The following is a 19147-nucleotide window of genomic DNA, read 5'->3' as shown; positions in this document are numbered from 1 at the left end:
TGGGAAACTCGCTGGATAATGTTAGAGCGGTGTTGTCGAACACAGAGATTCTCATCAAGTGTCCATGGTTTCAAAGGATCTGTTCGCGTACGTCAACTGGATCAGCAGATCAGATCAAAGGCAGCAAAAAACCTTTTAGTGGAATCTCTGTTCTAGCAGTTGGAGATTTTTACCAACTCCCACCTTTAAGTAAATCAAAACCTCTGTGTGTGTGTGTGTAGGAAGGTGGTGTGCTGGACAACTGGAAAGACTATTTTCAAATAGTCAACCTGACATAAATCATGCTTTTGCGAAACTACTGAACAGAATCCGTGTGCAGCCAAAGCACGAGGCTCTCACTAAAGAGGACAGTGCGTTGCTTGCTCCGTGTTTGACAAACCCCGTAGATTGTCCACACAAAACACTGCACATTTTTGCTATCAACAAAAAAGTGCAGAAACACAACACTGCCATTGTAAATGCACTGCATCCTGACATCGTAAATGTGGAAGCTGAAGACTTTAGAAAAGGCCCATGAACAGGAGAGATGAAAAAAACAGGGTAAACCTGTAAAAGACACAAATCAGGATTTACCTGACGTCATACAAGTTGCGGCTGGAGTACGTGTAATGCTAATGAGAAATCTGGACGTGGAGGACGGGCTCACTAATGGCAGTTTTGAAAAAATTGCCAAAATTGTCAGTGAAATAAAAGATGACAGTAAAGATAATCAGACTTAAAATGGACAATCCCAATGCTGGTCAGAAACACAGCAAAAGGCTACATTTACATTTGCAGCATTTAGCAGATGCCCTTATCCATAATGTGATTGATCTTGAGTTCCTCCTTATCAAGATCGATGCTCCAGTAACAGCGACAGTTGTGACTGTATACCGTCCACCAAATTACAGTTTCTCATTTCTTGCTGTTCGATTTTTATCATGCCCAAACAAAACTTAATTCTTAGAGAGGTTTTCCATACGATCTGCGATGCCCGTAGTGCCTTTCTGAATCACACCGCACACAGCAAATGTTCTTCTTCGGTTTATTGCAGGCAGCAGACACGTATATATACACACATTGGAAAGAAAGCTGACCTAAAGTTGTTTTCTGTTTAGACAAGAGGATATACTACTTGGAGATGTGTGAGCCCAGATAAAGACTCCCTGTTTACCTTACAGACTAACATCGTAAATATCCGATAGACACTGAACAGGCAAAGGAATGTGTGTGAAACAGTGTGAAAACCGTCTTAACACTGACAATGGCCACTTTAAATCATTTATGATTAAGCATCACACACCAAAACATAGGATGTTCTCCCTGGGAACAAAATCGGTGACATAAACTGCAAATTAAAAGATAAAGACAAACAAAAACATACAGATTCTATTTCATTCTGTCTCTACATGCATATAATCCTTCATCATCACCACTCCAATCGAGGCCTTTATGGCCTGTCTTACCATCGTCATCAAACATGGCAACATACAAAGTACAATTCCAACAATCAATACAAAAATCATTCCTAAAACAAAATAGTGTTCAACACTCGTAAACAAACTCTTAATCTTCTTAAAAAGCTTTGTTCAGCAGGTGTTTAACGTTCTTCAAGACATCATGAGACATTTGTTTCTCAGTTTGTTCAATATGTCTAATAGTATTATCAGGTATATGTAACAGTTTCTTCTTACTGAATAATGTATTCAAAGAGAATAAGAAAAATTTAGAGTGTAATTACTATGCACACATAGTTATAGAATTTAGACCTAGAGCAGGTATCAGGGTAAGCTAAACTAAACAGTCAAGTGTGTCAGATCTTCACCCCGGAGGTGGCCCCCTTTCTACTATAAAGAAAGGATCTTTCCGTGGGCTCTCATCTGTTTCAGCCCTGAATACTCACTTAGGCTGGCTTCTTAGGCCAACAGACCAATTAGTGTATAGATTAAGTGGGTGCTGTTTTGATCCTGCTTGCGTGTATCCACTGTGGCTGATAATCAGTCAGAACTCCAGTTCTGGTTACAGCTAGAACAGTCGCTGGACCCAGATACTTCGGCTCACCGACCTTGGTAGGCTTCAGACTTCTTATCAGGACCTGCTGATTAGGCACAAAAGGGTGTGTTGGCTTATCTGTGGGCAGAGGAAGATTTAGTGAGACATCAGCACTGATAGAATTCAATTTCTCGACCAGGGCAGAAACGTAGTCATCCACCATCACTTCCAGGTTACCTAAGAAAGAAATGCCAGTGCGTCCCCTGACCCATGGGGTTGGGAAAGGCCAGCCCATTCGAATTTCAAAAGGTGACAGTTTAGTAGTTGAAGATGGGGTCATTCTCATTTCTGTGAGTACTGCCGGGAGAACAACAGTCCAATTTCGGCCTGTTTCAATGCAGGCTTTAGTAACACGTTCCTTAATGGTTCTGTTTGTTCTCTCTACCACTCCAGCTGACTGTGGGTGATAGGGAATATTAAAAAGCCAATCAATTGCTAAGCTTTTAGCCAAAAGTTTTGTTACCTTTGAAGCAAAAGGTGTCTGTTATCACTTTCAATCATGCTAGGAATACCAAACCTATCGATGATCTCTTTCGTTAATATTTTGACAACCATTTTAGCGTTCTCTATTGCACATGCAAATGCTTCTGCCCACTTGCTGAATCTGTCGACTATAACCAACAGGTATCTCAAATTTCCTACAGGTGGCATATGTGTAAAAATATATGGCCACTTTGGCAGGGAGTTGAACAGCATTTAAAAGGTCGTCTATGAGATTAAAATGTGCTATGGGCTTTCCATCAGCTGTTTTAAAGTCTCTTTGCTTCCATGTTTCTGCAAAATCATGCACTACACCATGAGCATACTTAGACTCAGTGTATATAGTCACTACTTTACCTTCAGACAACTGACATGCTCTTGAAAGTGCGACCAACTCTGCAGCTGTGTGCAGATGTGTATGGTAATGATTTAGCTTCAACTATTACATCAGGTAATCTTACAACCGCATATCCACATAAATACACACCATCAGAAGGTTTTGAACATGAACATCTACATATAAGCAATCCCCCCTATCCAGGGTCGTATCTAAAAGATCAGACCTACAAGAGGTCTCTTGTTCAATGTGTTTAAGGCAATCATGTGGGTCGTCAAAACCATCTAAATCTATAAAATCTAGCAGATCACGCAGCACTACTACAGCTGAATGTGGCTGAGAAGAGGCTTAATGGTGAAGTTTTCTGTCTTCAAGAGTGTGGTTTCATAACCAGATCTACGTTGTGCTGTCATATGTTGTGTGTTGAGGTTGTGTAAAATAGCTGTTAGTTGATGTGAGGTGTTCAGTATCAATGGATGTGACAGCACCGTTTTCTCAGCATCCCGGACCATCATAGCCGCAGCACGCGGGAAACCCTTGTGTTATGTTGTGTAAAGATTTAGAAAGATACACAACAGGGAGATATCTGTCACCGTGTTCCTGGGCCAGAATCTCCACAGCCGTACCACCACGTTCTTCACATAAAGGTGAAAAGGCTTAGTATCATTCTGAAGACCTAAAGCTGGAGCAGACTGTAGACCTTCTTAAGCCCAGTAAACCTGTCAGTCATTTCATGAATCCACAGAATGAGATGTGATGGAGGAGCTTTGTGATCAATAGCACTGCGCAAAACTTTATCATGCTGTGTGCAGTCAGGGATCCATGCTCGCAGTAGTTCATCAGTCCCAAGAAGCTCTGCATCTGTTTCACAGTCTGAGGTCTTGAAAACCTGCTCACAAGCTGTACTCGGTCCTTATGTTAACACTGTGAATGAAAGTGTGTGTGTGACTTTTATTTATATATATTTACATATATATGTATTTATTTAACAACAATAAGATTATTATTATTTCAAATCGAGGAATTTGGAAAACATTTGAATTATTGTTATTCGGTAATAAAGTGCTGAATAAAATATAGGAATTTGTTATTGTTCTCCAGACTTCATTCTAGTGATGCCAAACCCTCTCTGTATTATACAGTGCCTTGCAAAAGTATTGACCCCCCTTGGCGTTTTTCCTATTTTGTTGCCTTACAACTTGGAATTAAAATTTTAATTTTAATTTATTTAACTTGAAATTAAAATTTTTAATTTTTATTTGGATTTCATGTAATGGACATACAAAAAATAGTCCAAATTGGTAAAGTAAAATAAAAAAAATAACTTGTTTCAAAAAAATTCTAAAAAATAAATAACAGAAAAGTGGTGTGTGCATATGTATTCACCCCCTTTGCTATTAAGCCTATAAATAAGATCTGGTGCAACCAATTACCTTCAGAAGTCACGTAATTACTTGAATATAGTCCACCTGTGCAATCTAAGTGTCACATGATCTCAGTATATATATATATATATATATATATATATATATATATATATATATATATATATATATATATATATATATATATACCTGTATATATACACCTGTATATATACACCTGTTCAGAAAGGCCCCAGAGTCTGCAACACCACTAAGCAAGGGGCACCACCAAGCAAGCGGCACCATGAAGACCAAGGAGCTCGCCAAACAGGTCAGGGACAAAGTTGTGGAGAAGTACAGATCAGGGTTGGGTTATAAAAAAATATCCAAAACTTTGAATATCCCACGGAGCACCATTAAAGCCATTATTAAAAAAATGGAAAGAATATGGCACCACAACAAACCTGGCAAGAGAGGGCCGCCCACCAAAACTCACGGACCAGGCAAGGAAGGCATTAATCAGAGAGGCAACAAAGAGACCAAAGATAACCCTGAAGGAGCTGCAAAGCTCCACAGCAGAGATTAGCGTATCTGTCCATAGGACCACTTTAAGCCGTACACTCCACAGAGCTGGGCTTTATGGAAGAGCGGCCAGAAAAAAGCCATTGCTTACAGAAAAAAACAAGCAAACACGTTTGGTGTTCGCCAAAAGGCATGTGGGAGACTCCCCAAACATATGGAAGAAGGTACTCTGGTCAGATGAGACTAAAATTGAGCTTTTTGAACATCAGGGAAAACACTATGTCTGGCGAAAAACCCAACACCTCTCATCACCCCGAGAAAACCATCCCCACAGTGAAGCATGGTGGTGGCAGCAGCATGCTGTGGGGATGTTTAACATCAGCAGGGACTGGGAACCTGGTCAGAATTGAAGGAATGATGGATGGTGCTAAATACAGGGAAATTCTTGAGGGAAACCTGTTTCAGTCTTCCAGAGATTTGAGACTGGGACGGAGGTTTACCTTCCAGCAGGACAATGACCCTAAGCATACTGCTAAAGCAACACTCAAGTGATTTAAAGGGGAAACATTTAAATGTCTTGGAATGGCCTAGTCAAAGCCCAGACCTCAATCCAATTGACAATCTGTGGTATGACTTAAAGATTGCTGTAGACCAGCGGAACCCATCCAACTTGAAGGAGCTGGAGCAGTTTTGTCTTGAAGAATGGGCAAAAATCCCAGTGGCTAGATGTGCCAAGCTTATAGATACATACCCCAAGAGACTTGCAGCTGTAATTGCTGTAAGTATTGACTTTGGGGGTGAATAGTTATGCATGCTCAAGTTTTCAGTTTTTTTTTTATAAAAAATATTTTCCATGGGGGGTCAATACTTTTGCAAGGCACTGTATCCTGAAAAATATTTGGGTCTTATTTCAACAGGAATGTCAACTGTCAAGCTTAAGCTCAAATGTCAAGCAGAGGAGTAAAATGTAAAGGTTGTTAAGGACATTACTATGTCTATAAATCTTTAATGAATATAAAAGTAAATATTATGTAGTGATTTTAACAGTTCCATCTGATTCGCTGCCCACTGCTGCTGAAAATTCCACTTTCCTAATGTCAGTAAAGTTACTTGAATATGTTCATTTACACCCTCATTTATATACTTTGAAATATCACCCTATTCACACTGACTCTATATTTATTTACATTACTTTTGTGTGACTGATTAAACATTATATGTAGCTAGTATGTAGCATAATATAGCTAATATAACAATAACAAAATAGTTTTGTGTCCATATTTGATTTAAATAGTCCTCCAAATATTAACACTTAAAATAAACAATCTTAACTTTGGCAAAAAAAGTCTTTGATAATGTCTCTATTTACAATATTTTTTATTTTTTAATTTTAACATCTAAGAATGTTATCATTATTATTATTATTATTATATTATTATTATTATTATTATTATATTTTAACATTGACTGATAATATATTTTACACAGTCTGGCTGTCCACTTGACAAAAGTTTGTTTTGTCAAGTGGACATATATTAGTAGTCAATGTTATTCTTATTCTTATTCTATTTTAATAGTTAATGCTCCGTATCTATAAACTAAAGCAAGACTTACTGTAAGTAAATGAATCAGCAGGAGGAGCAGCTTAGTGAGGAAATGTCCAGTAGATAATTAAACTAATATACAGTCATCACACTAAACCATATGATATCTTCTACATCTCCATGGTTACAACATGAGGCGCTTCTGAGCAAAGAATGGGCTTCTGTTGATAATAAACTTTTAAGATAAAACTTTATTCGTGGGGAAATTTCCAAAAAGTGGTGCAGAAAGAAAGAAAGAAGAGTAAATAAAACTCCATATAAAATGATTATAGTTTTATGGGTGTTTTTGTAGGAAATATTATATAATACATCATATACATATTATATACATCCAGGTGTGTGTGTGTGTGTGTGTGTGTGTGTGTGTGTGTGTGTGTGTGTGTGTGTGTGTGTGTGTGTGTGTGTGTATGCAGGCACTAAAGATGGCACTGATCCCATACTGGGTTGATCACCTGATACTAGTAAGAAATGGATATCAGATCAGAGAGAAAATAAAGAATGGATTGGGTCTGATCCTGTAGCATAAAGATAGAAACTCTATTAAATACTAACTAAAGGACAAAGTAATACATGTGATTTGGACTCCTTCTGCTCTGGGCTTTTTCACATCAACTCCTCAGATCCTGTAGATAAACGTGTTCTCGGTTTGCAGATACGGAAATGCAGGAACACTGGAGTCTTCACACACAATTGTTCATCACCAGTAAACACTACAAGAGAAAGAAGTGAATCAGTAACAGAAAACTACAAGGTGGTGTTTGATGATCAGCAGCAGGTAATTATCTCTGCTTCAAGAAACCAGGATTTGATTCCAGTCATAAAAGGACTGTCCGAGTGAGGAAACCAGCTGCTTACAGGAAATCCAATGTTTGTGGAATAAAAGATGATCATCATCTAATAAATAAAGTTAATGTGCTAAATATCGCTAATGTAGTAAATAACGCTGATGTAGTAAATAACGCTGATGAGTAAATAACGCTGATGTAGTAAATAACGCTGATGAGTAAATAACGCTGATGAGTAAATAACGCTGATGAATTAAATAACTCTGATGTATTAAATAACGCTGATGAGTAAATAACGCTGATGTAGTAAATAACACTGATGTATTAAATAACACTGATGTATTAAATAACTCTGATGTAGTAAATAACACTAATGTAGTAAATAACACTGATGTAGTAAATAACTCTGATGTAGTAAATAACGCTGATGTAGTAAATAACGCTGATGTAGTAAATAACACTGATGTAGTAAATAACGCTGATGAGTAAATAACGCTGATGAGTAAATAACGCTGATGAATTAAATAACTCTGATGTATTAAATAACGCTGATGAGTAAATAACGCTGATGTAGTAAATAACACTGATGTATTAAATAACACTGATGTATTAAATAACTCTGATGTAGTAAATAACACTAATGTAGTAAATAACACTGATGTAGTAAATAACTCTGATGTAGTAAATAACGCTGATGTAGTAAATAACGCTGATGTAGTAAATAACACTGATGTAGTAAATAACACTGATGTAGTAAATAACGCTGATGTAGTAAATAACGCTGATGTATTAAATAACGCTGATGAGTAAATAACGCTGATGAGTAAATAACGCTAATGTAGTAAATAACGCTGATGAGTAAATAACGCTGATGTAGTAAATAACGCTGATGTAGTAAATAACGCTGATGTAGTAAATAACTCTGATGTATTAAATAACGCTGATGTATTAAATAACGCTGATGAGTAAATAACGCTGATGGAGTAAATAACGCTGATGGAGTAAATAACGCTGATGTATTAAATAACGCTGATGTATTAAATAACGCTGATGTATTAAATAACGCTGATGAGTAAATAACGCTGATGTATTAAATAACGCTGATGAGTAAATAACGCTAATGTAGTAAATAACGCTGATGAGTAAATAACGCTGATGTAGTAAATAACGCTAATGTAGTAAATAACGCTGATGAGTAAATAACGCTGATGAGTAAATAACGCTGATGAGTAAATAACGCTGATGTAGTAAATAGCGCTGATGTAGTAAATAACGCTGATGTAGTAAATAACGCTGATGAGAAAATAACACTAATGTAGTAAATAACACTAATGTAGTAAATAACGTTGATGTAGTAAATAACGCTGATGTAGTAAATAACTCTAATGTAGTAAATAACGCTGATGAGTAAATAACGCTGATGTAGTAAATAACGCTGATGTAGTAAATAACTCTAATGTAGTAAATAACGTTGATGTAGTAAATAACGCTGATGTAGTAAATAACGCTGATGTAGTAAATAACGCTAATCATTACATCAGCTTCAGTGTTTATATAAAACAGATTATTACTCACTTCAGTGTCTGTAGATTGTAACGTTCATCATCCTTCAGAGCAGAGAGACACTTCACTCCTGAGTCTCCTACTTTATTCACAGACAGATACAGTTCTCTCAGGTGTGAGGGGTTTGATCTCAGAGCTGAAGCGAGAGCAGCACATCCTTCATCTGATACTCCACAATCATACAACCTGCAGATACACAATGACACACACTTCACTCTCTCAGTTTCTACACATTAAACATCAGAGAGAGAGGGATAGAGAAAGAGAGAGAGAGAGAGAGAGAGAGAGAGAGAGAGAGAGAGAGAGAGAGAGGAAGGGATGGTGGAGAGAGAGAAAAGGGGGGGGATTAAGGAGAGAGAGGGGGAGGGAGAGGGGAGAGAGAGAGGAAGAGTGAGAGAGGAAGAGAGAGAGAGGTGAAGGAGAGCGAAAGGGAGGGAGGGAGACTTTTTTGACTTTTACAAAACTTTATTTACACATATCACATACGCTGGTACACAGACACACACATGAAATTGTTACAAAAAAAACCCGCTGAAAAATTGGCAACACGCCAACCGCTCTCATGCTCTACACACCACGCTTACCCTTCCCCCTCGCACATGCAGAAAGAGAGAGAGAGAGAGAGAGAGAGAGAGAGAGAGAGAGAGAGAGAGAGAGAGAGAGAGAGAGAGAGAGAAAGGGAGGGAGATTACACTCCCCTTACCGGCCATTATATTCAGATCACTGACCATCACACATTCATCACTGACCATCACACTCACAACACTAACCATTACATTAATCACTGACCATCACTGACCATCAAACTCATCACTGACCAAGAGAGAGAAAAGGAGAAAGATGTAAAGTGAGATCTTTGAAATCTGAATGTGGAGTAAAAGAAGCTGTAGGTTCTTCAGCTCCAGACAGTATTTTCAGGTGTTCATCTACTGGAAATACAGATTTAATGCTGCAGGTTTAATTGGACTTTTGGGCTGCAATAAAAGTCACAACAGCTCAATTCTACACTGAGGGATTTTTGTAGCTTGTTAAATATTAGATCATCTTCTCTTTCTTCATTATTCTGCCTCGTCACATTTACATTTATATCAACACTTTTATACATGTATTAGATATAAGAAACTAAAACAATACAAAAGTCAATAAAAAGTCATGATTATAAAAAGATAAAAATTAAATCAACACTAATTTAAACTAACAAACAAAAGTAAAAAAAAAAATACAACTATAAAGTTCCTCCTCAGAACATTGATGCTGAACCTAAAATCTCTGCTTCAGTCTCACTATTAGAGAATGTGTGTTACTGAGGAGCAGGTCATGTGACTCTCAGAGAGATGATCTTACCACAGTATCTCCAGTTTACAGTGAGGATTCTCCAGTACAGCAGAGAGACACTTCACTCCTGAGTCTCCTACTTTATTCCCAGACAAATTCAGTTTTCTCAGGTGTGATGGGTTTGATCTCAGAGCTGAAGCGAGAGCAGCACAGCCTTCATCTGATATTCCACAATCATACAACCTGCAGATACACAATGACACACACTTTACTCTCTCAGTTTCTACACATTACACATCCTGTGTGTTTTAAAATGAGTGAAACCGTTTATTCAGTGACAAGAACTGTCTGTTTTTTTTAAGCAGTTTGATAAAAGAGAGAGAGAGAGTGTGTAAATGTGTGTGTATGAGTGTGTGTATGTGAGAGAGAGTGTGTGTGTGTGTGTGTGTGTGTGTGTGTGTGTGTGTGTGTGTGTGTGAGAAAGAAAGAGCGAGAGTGTGTGTGTGTGTGTGAAAGAGTGTGTGTGTGTGTGTGTGTGTGTGTGTGTGTGCACGCGTGAAAGAGAGACAGAGAGTGAGTGTGTGTGTGTGTGTGTGTGTGTGTGTGTGTGTGTGTGTGTGTGTGTGCACGCGTGAAAGAGAGACAGAGAGTGAGTCTGTGTGTGTGAGTTTGTCTGTGTGTGAGTGAGTGTGAGTGTGTGTGTGTGTGTGTGTATATGTGTGTGTGTGTAAGAGAAGGAGAGAGATTTCATACACCTTTATTAAAAATATACATACAAACCAACTTAAGTCAAAAACAAATCAAACAAACAAACAAGCAAAGTCAAAACATAAACCCAAAACTCAAATTAACAACATATCAAAAGTTAATTATTTATCAATTACTGTCAACGAACTCGGGTGATTAGGTGCGTGGATGAGAGGACCCAAATGCAGGATGCACCAGACGATAAGAATCGGGAGAGGAGGGTTTAGCACAGGCAGGAAATATTTAATGTCCGAATACTTCAGAACAAAACACAGTCGCAGCACAAACAGGGTTAAAGTAGAAGAAAAGGGTGAGGAGGATAGAACAGGCAGGAAAGCAATAATGTCCGAATACATTTGAACATACAGTCGTGGCACTCACTGGGTTAATGTTGAGAAAGCAATAATGTCAGAATACTTTTGAACACACACACTCACTGGGGTAATGTTGACCGTCCATGGTGCGGACAGTAACAGTGGTGGGAAGTATGGGGTCAGGGGGTGGTTCCTTCTCATCAGGGGAGTGCAAACGGGACAAGGCGTTAGGCTTCCCATTTAGCGACCCCGGCCGGTACGACAAGGAGAAGTTAAATCGCCCGAAGAACAGTCCCTAACGTGCTTGACATGGATTCAGGCGCTTGGCAGTCCGCATATATTCCAAATTTCAATGATCGGTCCAGACGAGAAATGGAACTTCGGACCCCTCCAGCCAATGACCTCACGATCACCAACAGGGTAGTTCTGTTCAGCTGGGCTAAGACCGTGGTGCAGGCCGTGTTCAAGGGCACCTCTCTGAGACAGAATGGCCCCTACACCCAGATCTGAGGCGTTCACCTCCACCACAAATTGGCGGGTTGGATCCGGAAGGGCCAGGACAGGGGCTGAGGTGAAAAGACTCTTCAGGTTGGTTAAAGGCCCGTTCAAGCCTCTGGGTTTCAGTTAAAGGCCTGACGTATGGAGGTGAGTGAGTGAAGGGGGGCCGCGACGGAGCTATAGACCCTGATAAACCGCTGATAGAAATTGGCAAAACCCAAAAACCTCTGTAATTGGGGCCAGTCCTTTACCACCTAAATCCTGGCTTGGTCCATCTGGAAGTTATTGGCTGAAAGGACAAATCCAAGGAAGGTGGTGCTGGACATATGGAAATCGCATTTCTCCACCTTACATTCTGGAGGAGCCACCCGAGTACCGAATGCACATGGTGGACATGTTTGTCTCTAGAGCGTGAGAACACGAGCATGTCTCAAAGCACGTCGTTTAACAACACCTGGAAGACCGCTGGCACATTCGTGAAGCCAAATGGCATAACAAGGTACACATAATGCCCCGACGAGGTATTGAACGCCGTCTTCCACTCATCCCCCTCCCGGATACGGACAAGGTGGTAGGCGCTACGGAGGTCCAGTTTGGTAAAGATTATAGAGCCCTGGAGAATGCAGAAAACATCAGGGGCAATGGGTACCGGTTCTTGACAGTTATGCCATTTAGGCCCCGATATTCGATGCAAGGATGGAGGCTCTTGTACTTCTTTTCCACAAAGAATAACCCTGTGCCTGCCGGAGAGGAGGACGGCAGATAATTCCTTCAGTTAAACTCAGATCCCTATCTTTCAGACCTTCTATATCCAGCAGTATGCTAGACATACCTCTTAAATCAGGAGAAATGGTGATTTTGGGAAAGGGATATTTTATATCTGGAATCAGACTTCCATCAGCAAAGTTTTATAACTGTTAGATTTTTATCATGCCCAAACAAAACTTTATTCTTGGAGAGGTTTTCCATACGATCTGCTATGCCCGTGGTGCCTTTCTAATATCAGGGAAGAAGAAATACACAGCACACAGAATGCATGTTCTTCCTCTTCTTCTGTTTTTTGCAGGTAGCAGAACGTATATATATACGCATACAGAGAAAGGGCTGTCCTAAACTTGTTTCCTGTTTAGACAAGAGGATATACTAGCCGTAGATGTGTGAGCCCAGATAAGGACTCCCTGTTTACCTTACAGACTAACATCGTAAATATTCTATAGACACTGAACAGACAAAGGGATGTGTGTGAGATAGTGTGAAAACCATCTTAACACTAACAATAACATAATTAATTCTTCCTCTGTAAACCTTATTTTCACAGTTTTAAAATAAATTCAGTTTGGCGTGAGGACCTCTGACTTAAAATGGTGGCCAGTGCAAGACCATCACTTAAATGAGGCCCAGCCACATCAATTACGTTCCTTAACTTTACCATACCAGAGCCACAAAGTCTTAATTAAAGACCTGGCCAACACATTTAATAAGTCAAAGAGAGATCCTTTAACCAAAGGCTCCTCAAGCAACCAAAACAATGACTTTGTTTTACAAACCCTGATAAACCTGAAAAGTCCCCACATTTTAAATAGTTCTTGATAAAAAGAAGAAAGTCCTTTGAAATTCACTTGTTTGTGATCCGTAAATACCGGAGTACTGTCAAGTCCAATTCCATCGATCTGCTGTAATATGTTCTGAGCCACTTTCCTCCAAACTAGATCTTCAGGCCCAGTTACCAGTCTCTGGATAAACTGCAAGCGAAAAGTTGCAGGTCTACTAAACAGATGCACCAGACCTTGACCTCCTTCTTTCACAAGCAAGAAAAGTACACTTTAAGGGACCCAGTGAAGCTAATCCCAAAAAAAGTCCACCAGCGTTGCTTGTAATCTGGAAAGCAGACCAGGAGGAGGGTCTACACATATCAATCTGTGCCACAATGTTAAAGCAGCCAAATTGTTCATTATTAAAGGAAACTTGTGTATGAATCCACTTCCATTTTTTTAACCTGCCCTCTATTTTTTTAACCAACCCAAACCAGTTATTTTCTCGTGTGACAGCATCTCCAATAAACACTCCTACATATTAAAGACCTCATTTTTTCCAAGTTAACCCACTAGGTAATAACGGTGGCCCCTTCTCCCATTTTCCAACAATTAAGGCATCACTCTTACTCCAATTTATTTTAGCAGCAGATACATTTCCAAACTTTCACACTCACATCACTGACCATCACACTCATCACTGACCATCACACTCACATCACTGACCATCACACTCATCACTGACCATCACACTCATCACTGACCATCACACTCACATCACTGACCATCACACTCACATCACTGACCATCACATTTACATCACTGACCATTACACTCACATCACTGACCATTACACTCACATCACTGACCATCACACTCATCACTGACCATCACACTCATCACTGACCATCACACTCATCACTGACCATCACACTCATCACTGACCATCACACTCATCACTGACCATCACACACTCATTACTGACCATCACACACTCATTACTGACCATCACACTCACAACACTGACCATCACACTCACAACACTGACCATTACACTCACAACACTGACCATTACACTCAACACTGACCATTACACTCAACACTGACCATTACACTCAACACTGACCATTACACTCATATTACTGACCATCACACTCAACACTGACCATCACACTCATATTACTGACCATCACACTCATATTACTGACCATCACACTCATATTACTGACCATCACACTCATATTACTGACCATCACACTCAACACTGACCATCACACTCAACACTGACCATCACACTCAACACTGACCATCACACTGACATCACTGACCATCACACTGACATCACTGACCATCACACTGACATCACTGACCATCACACTCAACACTGACATCACACTCATATCACTGACCATCACACTCACATCACCGACTATTACATTCACATCACTGACCATCACACTGACATCACTGACCATCACACTCAACACTGACCATCACACTCAACACTGACCATCACACTCAACACTGACCATCACACTCAACACTGACCATCACACTCATATCACTGACCATCACACTCACATCACCGACTATTACATTCACATCACTGACCATCACACTCACAACACTGACCATCACACTCAACACTGACATCACACTCATATCACTGACATCACACTCACATCACTGACCATCACACTCACATCACTGACCATCACACTCACATCACTGACCATCACACTCACATCACCGACCATCACACTCACATCACTGACCATCACACTCACATCACCGACTATTACATTCACATCACTGACCATCACACTCACAACACTGACCATCACACTCAACACTGACATCACACTCATATCACTGACATCACACTCACATCACTGACCATCACACTCACATCACTGACCATCACACTCACATCACTGACCATCACACTCACATCACCGACCATCACACTCACATCACCGACTATTACATTCACATCACTGACCATCACACACTCATCACTGACCATCACACACATCACTGACCATCACACACTCATCACTGACCATCACGCTCACATCACTGACCATCACACTCACAACACTGACCATCACACTCACAACACTGACATCACACTCAACACTGACATCACACTCAACACTGACATCACACTCAACACTGACCATCACACTCAACACTGACCATCACACTCAACACTGACCATCACACTCACATCACTGACCATCACACTCACATCACTGACCATCACACTCACATCACTGACCATTACACTCCCCTTACTGACCATTACACTCACATCACTGACCATCACACTCATCACTGACCATCACACACTCATTACTGACCATCACACTCAACACTGACCATCACACTCACAACACTGACCATCACACTCATATTACTGACCATCACACTCATATTACTGACCATCACACTCAACACTGACCATCACACTCAACACTGACCATCACACTCATATTACTGACCATCACACTCATATTACTGACCATCACACTCAACACTGACCATCACACTCACATCACTGACCATCACACTCACATCACTGACCATCACACTCACATCACTGACCATCACACTCACATCACTGACCATCACACTCAACACTGACATCACACTCAACACTGACATCACACTCAACACTGACATCACACTCATCACTGACCATCACACTCACATCACCGACTATTACATTCACATCACTGACCATCACACACTCATCACTGACCATCACACTCACATCACTGACCATCACACTCACATCACTGACCATCACACTCACATCACTGACCATCACACTCAACACTGACCATCACACTCAACACTGACCATCACACTCACATCACCGACTATTACATTCACATCACTGACCATCACACACTCAACACTGACATCACACTCATATCACTGACCATCACACTCAACACTGACCATCACACTCATATCACTGACCATCACACTCACATCACTGACCATCACACTCATCACTGACCATCACACTACATTTATCCTAAATTAGATGCACCTGTTTGAGGTCGTTAGCTGCATAAAGACACCTGTCCACCCCATACAATCAGTAAGAATCCAACTACTAAGGAAGAAGAATGATGAGTACCATCCTAAGAACACCATCCCTACTGTGAAGCATGGGGGTGGTAGCATCATGCTTTTGGGGGGGAGGGTTCTGCACATGGGACAGGGCGACTGCACTGTATTAAGGAGAGGATGACCAGGGCCATGTATTGCGAGATTTTGGGGAACAACCTCCTTCCCTCAGTTAGAGCATTGAAGATGGGTCGAGGCTGGGTCTTCCAACATGACAATGACCCGAAGCACACAGCCAGGATAACCAAGGAGTGGCTCTGTAAGAAGCATATCAAGGTTCTGGCGTCGCCTAGCCAGTCTCCAGACCTAAACCCAATAGAGAATCTTTGGAGGGAGCTCAAACTCTGTGTTTCTCAGCGACAGGCCAGAAACCTGACTGATCTAGAGAAGATCTGTGTGAAAAACTACAGGAAACGTTTGACCTCTGTAATTGCAAACAAAGGCTCCTGTACCAAATATTAACATTGACTTTCTTAGGTGTTCAAATACTTATTTGCAGCTTTATCATACAAATAAATAGTTTAAAAATCATATATTGTGATTTCTGGATTTTTTTTTTTAGATTATGTCTCTCACAGTGGACATGCACCTACGATGACAATGTTAGACCCCTCCATGATTTCTAAGTGGGAGAACCTGCAAAATAGCAGGGTGTTCAAATACTTATTTTCCTCACTGTATATCAACACTTTTGTACATTTATTAGATATTAGAAACTAAAACAATACAAAAGTCAATAAAAAGTCATGATTATAAAAAGATAAAAATTAAATCAACACGAATTTAATCTAACAAACAAAAGTAAAAAAATACAACTATAAAGTTCCTCCTCAGAACATTGATGCTGAACCTAAAAGCTCTGCTTCAGTCTCACTATTAGAGAATGTGTGTTACTGAGGAGCAGGTCATGTGACTCTCAAAGAGATGATCTTACCTCAGTATCTCCAGTTTACAGTGAGGATTCTCCAGTACAGCAGAGAGACACTTCACTCCTGAGTCTCCTACTTTATTCTTAGTCAGATTCAGTTTTCTCAGGTGTGAGGGGTTTGATCTCAGAGCTGAAGCGAGAGCAGCACAGCCTTCATCTGATACTTCACAATCACGCAACCTGCAGATACACAATGACACACTTCACTCTCTCAGTTTCTACACATTACACATCCTGTGTGTTTTGAAATGAGTGTATATATTAAAACATTTTATTTAGTGAGAACTATCTGTTTCTTTTATGCAGTATGTGTGTGTGTGTGTGTGTGTGTGTGTGTGCGTGTGTGCGTGTGAAAGTATAAATACTACTCAAGTATTTATATCATTCTGCCCATTGACCTTTATCATTACATCAGCTGATATCTGATGTTGCAGATTAACATGAGGTAACAGTAGGTCTTCTATATTAGACCATAATTAGTTTAATAATGGTTCGATTGCTAAGGAGTAAAGCGTTCCAGAGAGTCACAACCTTGTCTTATGCCCCTGTTAACACTATGGCAGACAAACCACCATTGATTTTTTTAGCATACTCTCAATGTCTTTATATAACACTAACTTCTTCAATAAAACCTGTGCCAAAACCAAGAACATAAAAGGTGTTCCAAAGATATTGGTGCTCAACCCTATAAAAAGCTTTTTCCTGATCAATGGAGATGAGCCCTAAATTAATGCCCAATAGGCCAGCAACCTCTATTACATCTCCAACAAGTAAAATGTTCTCAGAAATAGACCTACCAGGCACAATACGTCTGGTCAGGATGTATGATGTCCCCCATCACTTCCCTTAATCTATTTGCCAGAGTTTTAGAAAAGATTTTTAGGCTCACTGGTCTCCAGTTGTTAATTTCTTGAAGGTCACCTTTCTTGGGTAGTAGAGTAATCACAGCTCTCCTACAGCTCACTGGTAAAAAAACACTCAGCTATGCTCTCAATGAGAACATCCAAGAGATCCTCACCCAACACCTCCCAAAAGGCATCAAGTACTGGAGCTTTTCTACTCTCCATAATCTACAATACCTTCCATAGCTCTTGTGAACACAAAGGCTTCTCTAGTGCCTCCTTTGACTTTTTCGGAAGCTTCGGTAAACCTTGATAAAAACTGGCAGACATTTCCTCATCATCTTTATATTCACTCCCATACAGATCCTTATAGAACCTTACAGCCCTGTATCTTATTTCAGACAGCACTGTAAGCTCCTGCCCGTTCTCTGATCACAATGAGTGAATGTATCTACTCTGGCCATTCTTTCTTTCCAAATTAAAAAATCCCACCATTGTTTTACATTTATAAAACTCTCTTTTTTTCAATTCCTTTTTATTTAAATTCGAAAAACCTCTTTAAACTTTGCATCACTCAACAAAGAGACATTAAAATGCCAATAGGAACTCTTTACCTTATATTTGATATAAACACACTACAAATAACAATATCATGATCAGAAACCCCAGAAGGACTAATAACACAGCTCTGCACAATATTAAAAGAGACAAGACAAATTTCAGCATGTGAAGGCAGAGAAAACTACATTGTTTCAAACCCCATCCTCTGCCTGAAGTTCTGATCTTCATTTAGCAGGAATTTTTCTTCACCCTCACTTCTCATTAACATCCCAACAGAATCAACAAACATTTTGCGATCAGGAAAAGAATCTTTAGCCTGCACATTTTTCATCTTTATTGATCTTTGTAAAAAAAGATTTGACTTTACCAAAAGAATAGTCACTACCATAATTTCCAGACTATAAAGCGCACCCATATATAAGCCGCACCCACTGAATTTGACAAAGATTTTTATTTTAAACATAAATAAGCCGCACCTGTCTATAAGCCACAGGTGTCTACATTGAAACTAATGAACTTTACACAGGCTTTAACGAAAGATGGGTGAAATATGTTGCGCTTCCTTTAGGAGCATAGCGGGTATTTTGGTAATAGCCTGGCGCCACATTTTTCCGCTATTACTG

General features: G+C 39.8%; 1 protein-coding gene and 1 pseudogene across 2 annotated transcripts in view; one reads left to right on the top strand and one right to left on the bottom strand.

Annotated features, from left to right (window-relative positions):
- The window catches only part of LOC310738041 (uncharacterized protein), a 924051-nt gene that overhangs the window by 336903 nt on the left and 568001 nt on the right, over positions 1 to 19147 (bottom strand). The window contains exons 20-22 of the mRNA XM_083562839.1: positions 17128 to 17301; positions 10031 to 10204; positions 8699 to 8872 (exon numbers count right to left, since the gene is read on the bottom strand). Coding sequence (XP_083418965.1) covers positions 8699 to 8872; positions 10031 to 10204; positions 17128 to 17301 — 522 coding nt within the window. The remainder of the gene's footprint in view (positions 1 to 8698; positions 8873 to 10030; positions 10205 to 17127; positions 17302 to 19147) is intronic.
- Positions 1 to 19147, top strand: part of LOC310738273 (NLR family CARD domain-containing protein 3-like) — a 360476-nt pseudogene that overhangs the window by 225268 nt on the left and 116061 nt on the right. The gene's annotated exons all lie outside the window — the stretch shown is intronic.

Source organism: Silurus aristotelis, assembly GCF_946808225.1.
Source record: "Silurus aristotelis genome assembly, chromosome: 15".
Taxonomy (NCBI): domain Eukaryota; kingdom Metazoa; phylum Chordata; class Actinopteri; order Siluriformes; family Siluridae; genus Silurus; species Silurus aristotelis.
This window is presented reverse-complemented; position numbering and strand designations above follow the sequence as displayed.